The 17,676-nt window shown below is 41.7% G+C and overlaps 1 protein-coding gene across 1 annotated transcript in view; it reads right to left on the reverse strand.

Moving 5' to 3' along the window:
* LOC119413702 (regulating synaptic membrane exocytosis protein 1) overlaps window positions 1–17,676 on the reverse strand; it is a 217,355-nt gene that overhangs the window by 29,070 nt on the left and 170,609 nt on the right. The window contains exons 20-22 of the mRNA XM_037680758.1: window positions 10,682–10,771; window positions 5,416–5,499; window positions 4,272–4,337 (exon numbers count right to left, since the gene is read on the reverse strand). Coding sequence (XP_037536686.1) covers window positions 4,272–4,337; window positions 5,416–5,499; window positions 10,682–10,771 — 240 coding nt within the window. The remainder of the gene's footprint in view (window positions 1–4,271; window positions 4,338–5,415; window positions 5,500–10,681; window positions 10,772–17,676) is intronic.

Here is a 17,676-nt window from a genome sequence, read left to right on the forward strand (position 1 = left end):
ATCACGCTCTTAAGCCTCCCTTTTAAGGTCTATTTGGGGCTTCTGGAGAGGAGGGTCCATCGAATAGTCAAACCTCGGATTCAAGAGAAGCAGTGCAGTTTTCTTCTTGGTCGTGGCACACTGGACCAGCTCTACACCCTCAGCAGGGTCCTGGAGGGTGCGTGGGAGTTTGCCCAACAGTCTACATGTGCTTTGTGGACTTGGAGAAAGCGTTCGACCATGTCCCTTGGGCAGCCCTGCGGGGAGTACTCCGGGAGTATGGGGTACCAGGCCCTTTGATACGGGCTGTTAGGTCCCTGTACGACCGGTTTCAGAGCTTGGGCTGCATTGCTGACAGTAAGTCCTCCCAGTGAGAGTTAGACCCCTCCAAGGTTGCCCTTTGTCACCGATTTTGTTCATAACTTTTATGGACAGAATTTCTAGGCGCAGCCAAGGTGTTGAGGGGATCCGTTTTGTTGGCTTTAGGATTGATTCTCTGTTTTTTGCAGATTATGTGGTCCTATTGGCTTCATCAGGTCGTGATCTACAGCTTTCGCTGGAGAGGTTTGCAGCCAAATGTGACGTGGCCGGGATGAGGATCAGTTCCTTCAAATCCAAGGCCATGGTCTTGAGCCAGAAAAGGGTAGAGTGCCCTCTCCGGGTCGGGGAGGAGGTCCGGCCCCAAGTGGAGGAGTTTAAGTATCTTGGGGTCTTGTTCACAAATGCAGGAAAAATGGAGTATGAGATCAATAGGCAGATAGATGCAGCATCGGCAGTGAAGCGGGTGCTGTACCGGTCTGTCGTGGTGAAGAGAGAGCTGAGTCAAAAGGCGAAGCTCTCATTTTACTGGTCAATCTACGTTCCTACCCTCATCTATGGTCATGAGCTTTGGGTTGTGACCGAAAGAACGAGATCTTGGATACAAGCGTCTGAAATGAGTTTTCTCCGCAGGGTGTCTGGGCTCTCCCTTAGAGATAGGGTGAGAAGCTCAGTCATCCGCGAGGGACTCAGAGTAGAGCCGCTGCTTCTCCACATCAAGAGGAGCTAGTTGAGGTGGCTCGGGCATCTGGTTAGGATGCTTCCTGGACGCCTCCCTGGTGAGGCGTTCTGGGCACGTCCCACTGGGAGGAGACCCAGAGGAAGACCCAGGACACGCTGGAGGGACTATGTTTCTCGGCTGGCCTGAGTACACCTTGGGATTCCCCTGGAGAAGCTGGCCCACGTGGCTGGGGAGAGGGAAGTCTGGGCCTCCCTACTTAGGCTGCTACCCCGGCGACCCGACCCTGGATAAGTGGAAGAGAATGGATGGATGGATGGATGGATGGATGTTAAAACTTCAGTTGGTAACCACACAAATAACACGGTGACTAAACAATATGAACATTTGAAAGAAACATCTTCACACGCAGAGTAAAAACCATGAAGTTAAAGACAAAGGCCTTCAGGACTTGAAGAATCCAGAAGATTTTTTATAAATCTATCAATATGCTCCAAATGAGCAAAAAGACGACAACTTTAGTAATGGCAGAGGCTAAAACTTGGATGTGAGAGAAATTTGTGGCAGTCCTGGAAAAGGACTTTCAATTGGTCTCAAGGAGGTCCTGACAAGGTTGGGACCTTGGACCCATCCCAGGTTTGTGCTTGGTTGGGAAATCCTGACCTGAACTGCAGATGCTATGAAGTATTAGAAGGAAGGCATTGAAGAACTCAATTCAGACATGTCTACCAAAGAAGAGGCAGACTCTGATGAGTCAAAGGAAGGCCAGTTTGTTACACTGACATTTTTTTATTTTGTTTGTTTGTTTTTCTTCTTCTTTCAGCTGCTCCCTTATTCAGGGGTCACCACAGTGAACTAAGTCACATGAAGACTTGGCAATTGTTTTTACGCAGAATGCCCTTCCTGACTCAACCACAGACCACTGAGCTACCACAGCCCTCTGTTTGGAGCAGAGCTGCTATCTAGGGTGCCCTGGGGGAGCAGATGGTGGGGGTTAAGGGTCTTGCTCAAGGGCACACAGTGGGACAAATTAAAGTGGAGGTGGTTGTGGGTGGTTGACCTTTCCCACACACATTTTGATGTTGTCGGTGCTGGGAGTTGAAGCAGTAATCTTACGATCACAGGTTCACCTTCTCTAACCTCTGCGCCACCACTCCCTCAGTTTGTTACACTGAAGGTTACTGACGTAGTAAAAAGCACCTTGGTGGCAGGGTGACAGCAAAGGACAAGACTTTCCCTAATAAAGATTCTACAAGCTCTGGACTTTGTGAGGCTGTTGTGGCTGACCCACCTCTTCTTGGTGGTGTGGTTGAGAGGAACAAAACCTTTGGATTGGCAAAGTGGAGTGGTGGGGGCAGTTAATGTGTTCCAAGTGTAGGGGGGTCTCACTGCTCAATCTCCCTGGGAAAGTTTACTCCAGAGTAGCTATGTTTACATGCTCAAAATGTTTTGATCGGATTGAAATGTTTTCGGATTAAATAATCCAAATGTGTTTACATGGGCACAATTTGTTCACGACGAGCATTTACATGCAGCGGGTTTTATTTTGAACAGAAGTAGTGACATGCGCAGAGTTGTAAACGCTCCTTAAAAAAACACAGATGAAATTCTACTTCCATTTCACTTACAGGATGAACGTAAACAAACCTGAGCACCCAAAATGGACCTGCAACAGGTTTTAATGACAGTGGAGAGGTTACTGCACTCCCTGACTGAGTTACAGGTAATACAGATCATTTTGAGCTCTTTCAAAGTTTCTAGTAGAAATTTGTCGATCGACTAGTTTTGCTTCCCCGACATGCTAATATTATTAGCATTAGCCAGGCGGAAATGACATAGGTCGCGCATGTGCAGTCAAGTTCTAGAATTGCGCTGCTCAAGGTGGCTGCATGTTGGAGCAGCGCTGTCACATTCATTCTGAGATTTTGCTTTTGGAAACGTTAATTCCTCTTTTTCTGGATGGAAATCACATTTTTTGGATGATTGTTTCCTCTGGAATCGGGTGGTGTGCAGCTGGAAGGATTTTTATTGAAACTTTTTTAGTTTTGGACATTTGTTATGATGCGTAACCATGGCAACGAGGCAGTTTTCTACAACCAACAGCAGCTGATTAACATCTCAAAAGCTCAAATAATATCTCAACTGCAGCCTCAAATCCCAAATGAGTTGAAAAGGATGTTCTGTAGATGCATTCTCATCTACCTGCCAGCTGTACTCGAGTGCCTGACCACTGACAACCTGGAATTAGCAGGAAACATGGCTCATGACAGCAGAAGGACAGTATGGTCCCTCAGCACCTACAGTTGGCTATCCGCAGCAATGAGGAGCTCGGCAGACTGCTGGGAGGAGTTCTGCCCGGCATTCGGTCCTACAGCCTGGGGGAACCGAGAGGCCAGCTGAGTCTGGGTGGACAGATCGGATGGCATCTGCGGCCAGTTTCTTAGGAGCTAATGTGGGATGGACCTTTACAAGATATCCTTCCAGTCTACAGCCATCAGTATCTATAATATCTCTTAATGAAATGAGGATAATGAGTTACAACAACAAATAATTTCCCTCTGGGATTAATAAAGTATTTTTGAATTTGAATTTGAAGTCAGTTTTTCACGATCAGAAAAAAAAAAAGAACAGATTAAGCGTTTACATGGACACCATTCCGGTTTTGTTGTAAACCACCTGTTTCGTTCTGATCACAAATTTTTTCAGGTCACGCTGAATAAACAAAAAATAAACCGAGCAGGGCATTTACATGACACATTTTTATTCCAAACGGCCGTTTAATCCGATTACTTATGTCCATGTAAACATAGCTAGTGTTGAAAGGGAGGTTACAGCAGATTATCAAACCTTGATTAAGGAGGAGCAGTGTTGTTTTTGTCCAGGTGTAAATCAGACCAGGGAGAAGCTTCCTTAAGTTATTAAGCTGGATCGGTTTGTCAGTTATTAAGACAATTCACTCCATCTTTGTCAAAAAACATATAATTAAACCTCCTCTGACAATGAATGCATATCAAACAAAAAATTATGTAATTTTGCTCTTTTTTTATTTCCCTTTGTATTCTGCAAAGCTACAGTAATGTAGAATTATATATATATATATATATATATATATATATATATATATATATATATAGGCAGTTGAACAATATTTTTTATGGACAAGCGTTCACGGACCCAGAAAAAAAAAAAAAAACTGTACAAAAAGTCTTGAGGAAGCTGGTTCTTCTAAAATGGACTTGGAGATGCAGGTTGGACCTGTTTTCTGTTGGTGCTGGGTCCACAACACGTATCTTACCTGCCGCTGTCAGACTGCTTCCTGCCAACTGTCTGACACTCTGGGCTTTCCAGAATCCGAGGCTGCCTGGAGAATGGTGCATGAGTGAAGGGAACAGCACAAAACAGAATCAACAAATGAATGAATGAATGGGTGGATGGATGAAAACATGATGGGAGGATAAATACTTTGGCTTAAGAAAAGCTCAACTCTTGAGGGGCTGTCATTGGCTGAACAAGTTTATGATGCAGAAAAGGAGGCATGCTATAATGGATTGATGGTTGGTGATAGGAAAAAGTATAAATAAAGGTTAAATAAAATGAAATAAGAGGTGTCATCTGTAACTGAGCTTGTGTACGTGTGTTTGTGCACAACAGTGAGTGTACCTCTTTGTACTGAAGTGAATTAAAGTCTCTTGAGAGGGAAGTAACATCCATATTCTCCGTTCATGGACATGAAAATGACAAGATGATGCACGCACCAACCACACACACAAACACAATCACACTTATCAAATGAATTATGGAGGTCACATCATCTCTGAGCACCAGGCCTTGAAAACAGCAACACTTAGAGAGAAAACAGAAGCTGCAGAGCCGCACAACAAAACGTGGACTGCAAAAAGCGAATGCAGCAGGAAAATGCTGTAACCAGTGACGACTGCTTTAAGATCCAATCCACACAAACCTCCACAGGAAAGTATAAAGAAAGAACAGGAAGTCGGGACAAAACTAAAAGAACATTAATGACAACTAAAATTTGCTGTTGCTAATCTAACTACAAACTGAACAACTGTCACAGGCACTACACCAGAATTTAAACTTTCCACAGACATTCACTTTAAACTGTTCACAGGAGGAGGATCGGTGCCAGCAAAGAAAGAAGAGCAAAGATCACATAGAGCTTGACATCTGCCTGAAACTTCTCCTCTGGACTATGGAGATGCACGGCAGCTTTAAGAGGATCAAATTTATGCTTCCAAAAATGTTACATTTAAAACAAAGGGAAAATATTTGAGAGAAAATACTTTTATCTTCTCACTTTAACTCAACAGTTAATACTTTGTGTTTTAACAGTGTCAGATTTTAAGGCACAAGTCAAGCTCCAGAAGTCATCAGTTCCAGAGTGGAGGAGGAAGAGGGGGTGGGGGTGCACCACAGGGTACCTGTCATCTTCAGGGGAAGCATGTTGGATAAGAATCCGAGGACTTGCCGGACGCCGTCGAGGCAGAGAATGGGACAAAGGCTTTCTATGTGTACACAAAAACAGTTGCCTGCATTACAAACAGAGTGAAGCACGATGCCTTTGTTCACTTAGAGCCCCCAGAGGCAACACAACACCCTAAACAATGCTGGGCAGCTGAAGCTAACACTGAAACTTATGTACGTACGTGTAAGTAATTTTATCCTACAATTTATTTTTCTATCTTGAAGGAAGTTACGTTTTGCTTTAGAAAAACAATAATAATAATTTTAAAAGTTGCACGTTCCTTTTGCTGCTATATTAAAACCACATCAAAACACCCTTGGAGGCATCCTCGCTGAAGATTCCCACTGAGAGGTAAATGTTGGCATGGTGAACATGAACAGGATGAAGGATGAAGTGATCCGCTCATTCAGACAGAAATACTGTGAGAAGGTTACTTTGATTAATTAATACTAGTTGTTTACAATTAAGACTAATCGTTTAAAGTTAAGACTAGTCGTTTAAAGTTAAGACCGGTCGTTCAAAGTTAAGACTAGTTGTTCAAAGTTAAGACTAGTCGGTTACAATTGAGAAAAGTCTTTTAAAGTTAAGACTAGGGATGGGGCTGATCCGATCCAGTATCGGTATCGGCCTCCGATACCAGCAAAATTTACGTATCGTATTTTTCAATCCACCTGCCGATATTTCCGATCCATGCATGTCTGTGGTTGTGCTGCAAGTTGGCTTCAAACTATGGAATGGATTTCCTGAACGGCGGCGTGTCTCATGAGCCCAGAGTAATAAGACCCGCCTCACATTCAGGAAATCCAGTTCATAGTTTGCAGCCAGCTACAACATGAGGGCTGAGTTAGCAGCACTGTGGCTAACAGCTAACAAACTTTTCATCTAAACATGTCCGCTGTGTGGAAGTATTTTACACTAAACACCACAAAACAAGACAGCATCGTGCAATGTCTGCAGAGCCATAGCGCCACATTAAACCGCGGTAAAGTTAGTTTTACGATGGACATTCGAGCTCCGTGGCTTCAGCGGGGCACTGCTCTTTGCTCAACCCAAAACAAGCGACTCGACCCCGGCCTGCCGCGTCCAATCTGCCCCGCTCAGTCTGCCCGTCTCTGAGGAGGGACAGACTGAGCGCGGCTGCCCCAAATCAGGCTGCCTGCTTTGGATTGAACAAGAAGAAGACGTCGCTGAAACCACGGAGCTCAAATGTTTACAGAGAAGTTGCTAAACTTCATCATAATTAATGACCAACCACTATCAGTTGTAGAAAACGAAGGATTTCACAGTTTGATACTTGCAGCCAAGATATAGTTTACCCTGCAGGAGATATTTATCAGTACAACAGTAGACAATCATAAAAAACATGATTTGAAAATTATATATATTTAAAACAAAAGCAGCTACATTATAAAGTGATGTCAAATACTAAAAACAGGAACATGTCTGTTGGTTTATGCCATGAACTTAGTAGATGTTTAAAGCCATTTAACATTTAAATTTAATTTAATTCATTTATTCATTCATTTAAATGAAACAAAATTTGAAAAAAATTATCAAAAAGAAAATGTTGAATGAAAAGAGTGCAGAAAGAAGAAAAAAAATCTTATATCTGCCTCTTATAAAATATAAAACAACTTTAAACAATCACTTAAATTAATCACTTTAATATCCACTTTAAAACTAGGAATAAAAAGAAACATGTTTTGTGTTAGCAGAATTTAATTCTAACTTTAAAACTTATCTAACCTTAATAAAACTTACCTCAAGTTGCCTTTTTGGACATGCATGCATATATTTGTACAAATTGTACTTGAGAGGAGATTATTACAGCCTCATATAAAATCAATGATGATCATGATATCGGAACTGGATCGGTATCGGCCGATACTCAGATCTAAGTATCGGGATTGGATCGGAATTTCAAAAGGTGGATCGGTGCATCCCTAGTTAAGACTAGTCGTTTACAGTTAAGACTAGTCGTTTACAGTTAAGACTAGTTGTTTAAAGTCAATACTAGTTGTTTAAAGTTAAGACTTGCTGTTTACAGTTATGATTAGTCATTTACAATTAAGTTCTTTACAGTTAAGACTAGCCTTTTAAAATTAAGACTAGTTGTTTAAAGTTAAGACTAGTTATTTACAGTTAAGTCTAGTCTTTTAAAGTTACGACTAGTATTAAGACTTGAAAAGGAAAAAGCTTTGCTAAGGTAAGACGATTATCTGTCTGTCCTGTCTTTCTGCACATTTCCGGTGTTTCTCTATTTTTTGTTTTTCTGCTCATATGAACACTTGTCCCTAATCTAATCACTGCAGGTGTTTCCCACTTCGTCTCATTAATTTCTTGTATTTATAGTCTGTCATGTGTCCCTTGGTATCCAGGCATTAGCTACCTATCTTTCCACATTCCCAAGATCTGTGTATGCTCCACATGTAACGTAAGTTTTTGCTGCCCCTGAAGCAGCCACGCCTCTTCAGCTGACAAAGCAGCATAACCAGCCTCAGTCAACGATGCAGCCGAGTCTTGATCGTCCGAAGAAGCAACCAAGTCCTGATCAGCCAAAGAAGCAGCTGAACTTCCCAGCATCTCTGTAGGGGTTGGCCATGACGTTCCACCTTGCAGTGTCTCCGCGGGGGTCGGACATGACTATGCACACTCCATTGTGTCTGTGTGCATCGAGGATGATGACCCACAGACCCCTCTGTGGTTTTCACACCAGCCACAGACTCCCTGGTTCCCACACCAGCCACAGACTCCCTGGTTCCCACACCAGATACAGACTCTGGGGTCTCTACACCAGGTGCAGCCTCTGAGATCTCCAAGCCAGCTGCAGATCTGTTTTTCTCATTGCCTGCTGCAGGGTCTCCAGTCTCATGACCTGCTGCAGTTCTCTTGACGAAGCCACCGCCTGCAGCTCCCATCGCTGGTTCATCTGCAGTCTCTCCAGCTGTCTCCTTGCCTCTCTTCGACCTCAGTCAGGGAGGATCCAGGCGGATGCCACCCCTGACAAACAATGGACAGTCTCCTGGCCAGCCGCTTGAACACCTCACCACTCTGGATGGTCTCCCAGCCATCCACCTGGATGCCCGTTCCATGCTGGATGGTCTCCTGACTGTCCACTTGAACTATTGGGCTTGGTTGGTCCTCCTTTTTCATTATTCCAAGGTTCCTACCTGCCGCTTTTCCTTTTTTCCTACTTTGTACTTGGTGTTACTTTTTTTGTGCCCTTCCTCCCCCTTCCCACCCAAGTTACGTGGGGTCTCGCTTTGGGCATGGCAGCTGCCACCTCTTGAGGTGGGGGTTATGATATGATTATCTGTCTCTCCTGTCTTTCTGCAAATTTCCAGTATTTATCTATTCCTTGTGTTTCTGCTCCTGTGCACACCTGTCCTTAATCTAATCACTGCAGGTGTTTTCCCACTTTGTCTCATTAACATCTTGTATTTATAGCCTGTGTTATGTGCCTGGGGCACATTGGCCTTATTGTTTTGTCCCTTTGGTCATGTCTTGGGTTCTGGGTTGGCTATCCATCCATCCATCCATTATCTTTACCCGCTTATTCCATTTTGGGTCACGGGGGTCGCTGGTGCCCATGTCCAGCAGTCACTGTGCGAGGGGCGGGGTACACCCTGGACAGGTCGCAAGTCCATCACAGGGCCACATAGAGACAAAACGAGACAAACAACCGTTCACTTCTCACTCACACCTAGGGACAATTTAGAGTTACCAATCAGCCTAACATGCATGTTTTTGATCTGTGGGAAGAAACCGGAGCACCCGGAGAAAACCCACGCATGCACGGAGAGAACACGCAAACTCCACCCAGAAGACCCCTGGACCGGGGTTTGAACCAAGGACCTGCTCGCTGAGAGGCAGCAGCTCTACCAGTTGTGCCACCGTGCTGCCCCTGGGTTGGTTAATCAGCCTTTAATTGTTCTGGGCTGTGGCTTTTTCAGCCACACCTACTGTACTTAAGAGGCTGGTCTCAGAGAGGTTTTGTCCCCTTTCCCTCTCTTGGCTCTTGGCACTCTCAGGGCTCTTTTTGCTCTTTTTACCTCAGACTCCCTCTTTTTGGATCCTCAAAGACTCCCCACATTTTTGGACCTTTTTCTTAGGTGGCCCTTGTTTTTTCTCTGGGGCCTTTGTTTTTTTCCTCAACCTGGAGCTGTGGCTGGCAGCTTCAGCAACAACAGATAATTTTTGTTAAAACTTTTCGCATACGTTTTGTAACTTTGGCCTGGTGGAACTGGTAGCCCTGTTTTTGCCTCTCCTTTTACAATAGGTTTTTTTGTTTGTTTTTGTCTGGTACCCAGTGGCTTCGTCGGCCCTGTATAAGGTTGGCCCGTGCTGCGGTACCTTTTTAGTTCTGTTTGACTAGCTCACCAGGTCCAGCTTTAAGTTGATACTTTGGGTTTTTGTGTCCTTTTTTTTTGTTGGCCACGGGAATTGGGGTTCTTTTTGTCTTCTTCTGCAGGAAGCGCCTGAATAAATTGAATGTTTGAACCCCTATTTGTGAGTCCCTTGTCCTCCTTTAATATGTTGTGTCTTTGGTGGACGTAACAGTCTGTCTTGTTACTCCCTTTGCATCTGAGCATTAGCTACTGTACCTATTACCTATGATCTGTGTCGTTTCCATCCGTAATGCAAGTGTTTTTTGTCTTGTCAGAACTTTTGTTTTTGTTCGTAAAATAGATACTTATTTTTGCTGCTGAGTCCTCCTGCTCTCTGCCTGCACTTGGGTTCAACCAGAACAGCCTGATCATGTCATAAGGCGCAGAGAAAGTAGCAAAAATTTAAGGGTTTTCTGCTCAAAATCATGTTATTTGGTACTACTCAGAAAAGTGCTTCAAAACGTTCTTAAGAATTATATTACAGACATTTAATTTCCATAGAGTATTTATTTGTCCTATTTTGCCTAAATTTAAAAATTACAGCTGCCTGTATCTCTACATCCCACTTTGTAGCCTAACCCTCAGTTTGATGTGATAGGTCACCTATGAGTGTTGCTCTGAGCCTAAAAAGACTAACCCTGAAACGGCAACCAGTTGACACTTTGCCAATGCTAAATGGTGGCGTGAATAGGGTGTTGAAGGGGAAAAATCACTAGAAAATATATGTGGCATAAGAATCATTCAAGAAACAAATAGCTATGAGGACAAGGAACAGCTGTGGACTAAAAACTAGAGGAGGACTAGAGGAGGAAGGGTAGGAGCAGAGGCTGGTACCTTTCAGTCTCTGGTGAGGGGGCATGATTGTCTGGAGTCAGACAGTTGGTGCTAGCACTCCTAACCCTGTCCAGAGAGGGCTGCAGACCACTAGATGCACCACATCACAACATGGAGAAGGAGACAACAGGAACAAACACAGAAAAACAATGAACAAACAGGGGGGAAAAAAGTTTTTTTAAATGAAACATTATTTTACATTCCATAGCTCTAAATGCTAATCTGAAAGTTAAACCATTGGGATGTGAGTGTTCAGGTGTTATGGTCATGAGGATGGAAAAAGTCACAGCTGGTAATGGCAGGGATCGATCATGTTCAAACTAAATTTAAAATATTTCTTCAATATATGCAAATTTTATTACTGTACTGTTTTTTATTTTTATTTTATCAAGTACTTAAGGTAAGTTATTCCAAATTCATTAGATAATTTGTATGCTTTTATGTTGCATAATACAATTATTTGCTATTAAATAATGACTAAACAAAAAGTTTATAATGCAACAAAATTAAGACTTTATTCCACTTTTTCTCTTTCTTTGTTCAACTAGCTTCATGCAGTCATTGGCTGTCACACCAACATTTAGAATAATAATGCGTAATAATAATAATAATAATAATCCATCCAACCATCCATCCATCCATGCATCAAGGTGAAATCAAGGTTGCAATAGGAACTGAAGTTGTCCATCTTGATTTCTTTAAGAGGTTTCGAACATTTGATAATGTCAATAGAAAAATCAAAGCAAATATGTTCTTGTTGTTAATATTTCACCATTTTACCCAGATTTATTGTTTTGTACACTACTCTTATTTTAACTGCATTTTTACTGTAGTTTATTGTTGTCATTGTTTACTGTTGTTGTTGTATGTACTTTATATGTTCTGTCTGGAACAGGTCCTTCTTGTAAATGAGTCCCTCTGGCTCAATGAAGCTAGCCTGTATAAATAAAGGTTGAGTGAAGAAAAAATCCATCCATCCATCAATCATCTTTACTCGCTTCTTCCTTTCTGGAAAATGGGGATCACTGGTGTCCATATCGAGCAGTCACTATGCGAAAGGCAGGGCCCTACCGTCTCCAGTCCATCACAGGGACACATAGAGACAAATGAGACAAACAACCATTCACTCTCTCACTCACACCAAGGAACAATTTAGAGTTACCAGTTAGTCTAACATGCATGTTTTTGACCTGTGGGAGGAAAACAGAATACTTGGAGAAAACCCACGCAGCATGGAGAGAACATGCAAACTCCACAAAGTTCCCTGGCTGGGATTTGATCTGGCGACCTTCTCCTTAAGAGACAACAAATCTACCAACTGAGCCACCATGCCACCCAATAATAATAATAATAATAATAACAATAATAATAATAAAATAATAACACTAATATTAATAATGTTTTTATTATTGTTGATGCCGTTAGGCCTGGGCATATGGGACTGTAGGTCCACATATACATACACATATACATACATACATATTAGGGGTTGAACGACTACATAATTTAAAAACTTGACATTAACATAATAAAACTCTAGTAGAACTAGAGTAGTTGATGATGTCATAGGATCATAAGATGAAAAAATAAATAAAAAATAAAACTGCAAATAAAAACCATCATTTATTATTTACAAAAAAAAGACCAACAAAACATTAGGAGAGTATATTATGCTCCTACCATTTATCATACTGCAAATAAGTCACAGGAAAACCAAAACTTTTAGTTTTTATTATTAAGCTGCAAAAGTGAAGAAACGTGCAGCACGTCAAAAACAAAACTAAAAACAGTGGACGGACGACCACCCCACACCACCGCCAGCTGTGGTGCGCATTAGGTTTAGTTTTTGAGATTAATATGTTTATAGTTTTTTTATAGTGTTAGAGATTAATATTTTTTGCTTTTATTTTGTGAAACAAGGTCATAAGAAGCCGGTTCTGGTTCGGTGGATTGGACCTGGTGTTACACCATATTCTGTGACCTGCAACAGTGCATGCAACACCGCCCCCTACGGTCACAATATACGGTGGTCACAGAATATGGTGTAACACCAGTTTGCAACAAGCTGCAAACAGTCAGGAAGTTGATTCATTTTCTGTTTCTTTACAGTAGCTGAACTGGAAGATTCATCTTTAGTGAAATATTTCCATACTATTGATGCATTTCTACCTGTTTGATAAGACTGGGCCTGCTCCACTCAGTCCATCTGCTGGGAGGAATCCATTTGGTAGCTTCGACTAGTAACCCGGTGCGAATCATGTGACACAATGAAGTCACTGTGAATGCTCGACGTGAAATTTAAAAACTCGATAGATGTCCTAGGAATCGACCTGTTGATCACTCAAGTAGTCTGTTAAAGCCTATATATATATATATATATATATATATATATATATATATATACATACACACATATATAGGCAGAGGTGTGGGCTTCACTTGACCAAAATAAAAAAACTGCCCTGCACCCATGTGAGTAGAAAATGCAGCTAGCTGCTAACATTTCAGCAGTCTTAATGACCTGATTTGAGTGTAGTGCACAGAGGGAAGGATGAACCATCATCTGCTCATTACAGGTTTTCAGCTCTGCTTCAGCTAGTTTTAATGGAGTGGACTTCTACCTTTGCTACACCAGTTTGATTATGGTATGAAAGTATCCTAAATAACATTTGCAACAACTTCCTTCTCAACATCAGCCTCTGCTCTGCTCTCTGTTGTACATGGAATGTACAGAGAAACATTAATTGTTGTTTTGACCAATTTATCAGAATCAGCTTTATTGTCATTGCACCAAAGCGCAGCAAAATTACATTATCTTTGGTAAATTACAAGAGTTCTGTCATTACAGATAGTTTAAAGAAGTTTAATCCGTTTGTAATGAAAAGGCTGCACAGCAAAAATATTATTAAAATCATTCAGGTCAATGCGGTTGCAGATTTTAGATAATCAGGGATATTAAATTTACTCCCCAACATTACTTTAAGCCCTTTATACTGTGGAAAAGACATCATAATTTTTGATCATCTATATTTGTGTGTCCCACCTCATCAGTAAGCATTTGACAAGAGTCATGGAATGCTATGTTGCCACAAACATGTTTAATCACTTACCAGAGTTTATATTTTGACATGCATCAAGAGTGGAACTAGTCACAAACAGAGCATGCAAAATATTTTGATGGGGAGATACTCACGTTAAGGTAAGACAGCAGTCTTTTGAAAGTTGCAAGCTCGAGTTTTTCCACTTAACATAAGTACGAGTTGTTTTTGAGTGTCTTTAATTGATAAATGTCTTTGCAAATGTTGAGAAAAGTTCACACTGTCACAACAGAATGCCGACAGGCCTCAGAATGCTCCAGTTGGTGGAACATCTACTTCTGTTTCAGTGTTCTGTAATGTTGGCTTTTTAACCACTTCAGTTTCATCAAGTTTGCATAAAGAAAAACAAGAACTGCAAGAATGCAACACTGTTATGAAGCAAACAGTAGCATCTGTGTGGGTTCTTGGGCCCCATTAAAGTTGTTTTGTATCATTCTTTATCTTCAATAACATTTCACACCTGGGGCAAAGGCCTATTCATTTAAAGTGAACCCTCGCTATAACGCGGTTCACCTTTCACGGTCTCGCTGCTTCACGGATTTGCATCGTGCATTGTGTTCTGCATTCTGATTGGCTAAACAGTCTCAGTAGTTACAGTAGTTATTTGTAAAAAACATTTATACAGCACTTTTATTTGTTAAACAAATGCTTGGGCCTGTAAAAAGGTTTTGTTCTTTGGTTTGAATGTATTATGGAGTATTTCATTGTATAATAATTGTAAAAAAAATAAAGGTTACTACTTCACAGATTTTGCCTATCACGGGTTCTTTTTGGAACGTAACCCCAGTGAAAAACGAGGGTTCACTGTACATTCAAACTTGCACTGGGATTATCTCTGGGTATGCTGGTACCCTTTGAGTTTTAATTTCTGGGATTCTGCATGAGATCCAGTATTTTCACAGTATACAGCTGATGGTTGTACCTAACTGGGTGTAAGGGCGTCAGAAGCATCCGTAATGTGGGGGGGGGACACCCTGATGTGTGTGTGCGTGCGCGCACAAAAAAAGTGTACACTAGTGAACAAAAAAGCAGCATTTCACCTAGATTTCCTTTAATTCCACACATTTAAAGCAGGTTTCTCACCAATTTTGTGTAAATTCAGCTGTGGGTTTAAAAGACATTTTAACTGTAATGTACAGCATCAGGTCAGCACTATTTGTGTTTATAGCGAAATAAACATCACCACTAGACTTTTTTTTCTTTACTTGTGTTCAACACTACTCATCTAAATGATGTTTCTCACAAAGCTTGAGGACAATAAGGTGTGAGGTTTTAAAGATATTTCAACTTTAATGCACCTGAACACACAGCGTCTCTTTCAACTGCTGCGTCTTACAGCGTCAGTTACTGCTAAGCTAACATGCTACGTAGCAATTCTCTCAAGCATCCTCCTAACATGAATATATGTTTATGATCAACCCCCCTGGTCAACAACTGCCTGCACTAAGCTGCTAAACTGGCGAGTGAGCAACACAGAGGTGTCTCCACCTCCTCCACCTGTGTGCATTTTCTGCTGAGGCAGGAGACTCAGAGCAGAAACACTGCAGACTGCTGTGTTTAGAGTTGGAGGTAACCAGGAAAACCTGGAGTGGGGTTTTAGTGGTTTGAGTATTCTCCTATTAATCAAGTGGAATGGATTCGTTCACAAAGAAAGAGAAACTGCGTCGACTGAACTAATGTTTCATAGTGAAAGTGGGGGGGTCCAAATTAATGTTTTTTTTAATGTGGGGAGGGACATGTCCCCTTCACATATAATGGTTGCGACGCCTATGACTGGGTGACATGGCACGCATCAATATCCAACTTCATCTACTATGTATGGTTGCCCTCAGGGCTCCATCCTTGGACCCGTTACCTTTGCAGTGCACAGCACCTTCTTAGACATGGTCAAGCCTTTGCATGGATTCTCCTGTCACTAGCATACAATATCAAACTACACATCCCACACAAAAACCAAGTGAACTCAAACAGACTCTCAGCTTGTCTTTTAATGGGGTTCTAAACGTGGAAATAAAAACCAGCTTCAGTTAAACCTGTTCATATATACCAACAAGTCCACATCATACACCAACATAAACTAATGGTTTATAAATTATATCACCAATAAAGTTTACAAGAATGATGTGTTTGGTTGATGACCAGTTGTCTTTTCCCCACCATTTGACAGCTGTTTCTTAATAGTAAAAAGCAATTTATAAAATCATAAAATTAGGTTTAAAAAGGTTAAGTCTGGACCTCTGGACATTCAAAAAACAAAACAAAACAAAAAAAGCACACAAAAAAAATTGTAGAAATGTTTCATCTTTCATCTGAAAGACTTCTTCAGTCTGAGGTGCTGTATTCAGCTCAGTCTTATAAATTGAGCATGCATCAGGATAAAATTAGTTTGTGTGTTGCCAAAATACTTCACTCAGACCTCCAGAAATCTCAATTTCTGTAACAGTAATTCAACACATAACTTGTGTGTGTCTCCCAAGTGGCTTGTGGCAAACTTTAAACAACACTTTTTTATGGATATCTTTGAGAAATGTCTTTCTTCTTGCCGCTCTTCCATTGTCGCATTCAAAAAATGTGTGTTCAACAACAATGGATGGATTGCTTCATCACCTATTGACCATCAGTGGCTACTGATAGCTAACAGAGTCAAATCCAAGTCTTGCTCGCCTGATGAGAGTCTAGGTTGGAACCCAGCTCTAAATTCAGGTTATACATTAACATACAGTGCCTTGCGAAAGTATTCGCCCCCTTGAACTTTTCAACCTTTTGCCACATTTCAGACTTCAAACATAAAGATATAAAATTTTAATTTTTGTGAAGAATCAACAACAAGTGGGACACAATTGTGAAGTGGAATGAAATTTATTGGATGTACAGTATCAAACTTTTTTAACAAATAAAAAACTGAAAAGTGGGGCGTTGTCATAGCTCTGCTCTCTGTCAGCTCCTCTGTCATGCTGCACACTCAGTAATCACTCAACTCATGTCACCTGTCACCGCTCATTATCCCACAGCTCCACCACCTGGTCCAGTCAGTACTTAAGCTCACTCATTCCTCTCAGTCTGGGCCAGATTCTCTATCCTGTCTCATCAGCAGTAGACTTTCCAGCATTCCATTGATTGACTCATCACGTTCATGACCCTTGCCTTGACCACGACCACGCTTTTGCCTCAGCCCTCGTCTGTTTTTGCTCATCTGATCAGGTACCGACTCATGCTCTTGTTTTTTTGACTCTCTTTTTGGATCACGTACTGGATACTTCTGCTGAACAACTGACTTCACGGTATGAACTCTGCCTTTCCCTTCTGACTGTTTTTTGGATCACGGATTAAAGGTCAAGCTCATTCTGTATCACGGACTTATCCTTACCCCTGAATCTGATTCCCACAGATTCATTTCCCCAATTAGTCTCTTTCCCCCTGCATCTACTAACCTTTATCTTTTGGTTGCAAGCCTGTTGGACTCCGTTCCAGTGGACCTTAACATCAGTTCTACTTCTACTGGCAGCCCGCCACTACAACACTACCCAATCACGAACTACCAATCAGAAGATCGGAACCAGCCCAGAACCGGACCTACTCCAGAGTTTTACTTTACTTCACAATAAATCTTTTAACCCTCTCAGTGGTTGTTGTTGTTGTTTGCGATCCGGCCTCTGGTTCATGACAGGCGTGCAATATTATTCGGCCCCCTTGCGTTAATACTTTGTAGTGCCGCCTTTTGCTGCAATTCCAGCTGCAAGTCTCTTGGGGTTTGTCTCTATCAGTTTTGCACATGGAGACACTGAAATTCTTGCCCATTCTTCCTTGCAAAACAGCTCGAGCTCAGTGAGGTTGGATGGAGAGCGTTTGTGAACAGCAGTCTTCAGCTCTTTCCACAGAGTCTCGATTGGATTCAGG

Source organism: Nematolebias whitei, chromosome 1, assembly GCF_014905685.2.
Source record: "Nematolebias whitei isolate Nwh7 chromosome 1, NemWhi1, whole genome shotgun sequence".
Classification (NCBI taxonomy): Eukaryota; Metazoa; Chordata; class Actinopteri; order Cyprinodontiformes; family Rivulidae; genus Nematolebias; species Nematolebias whitei.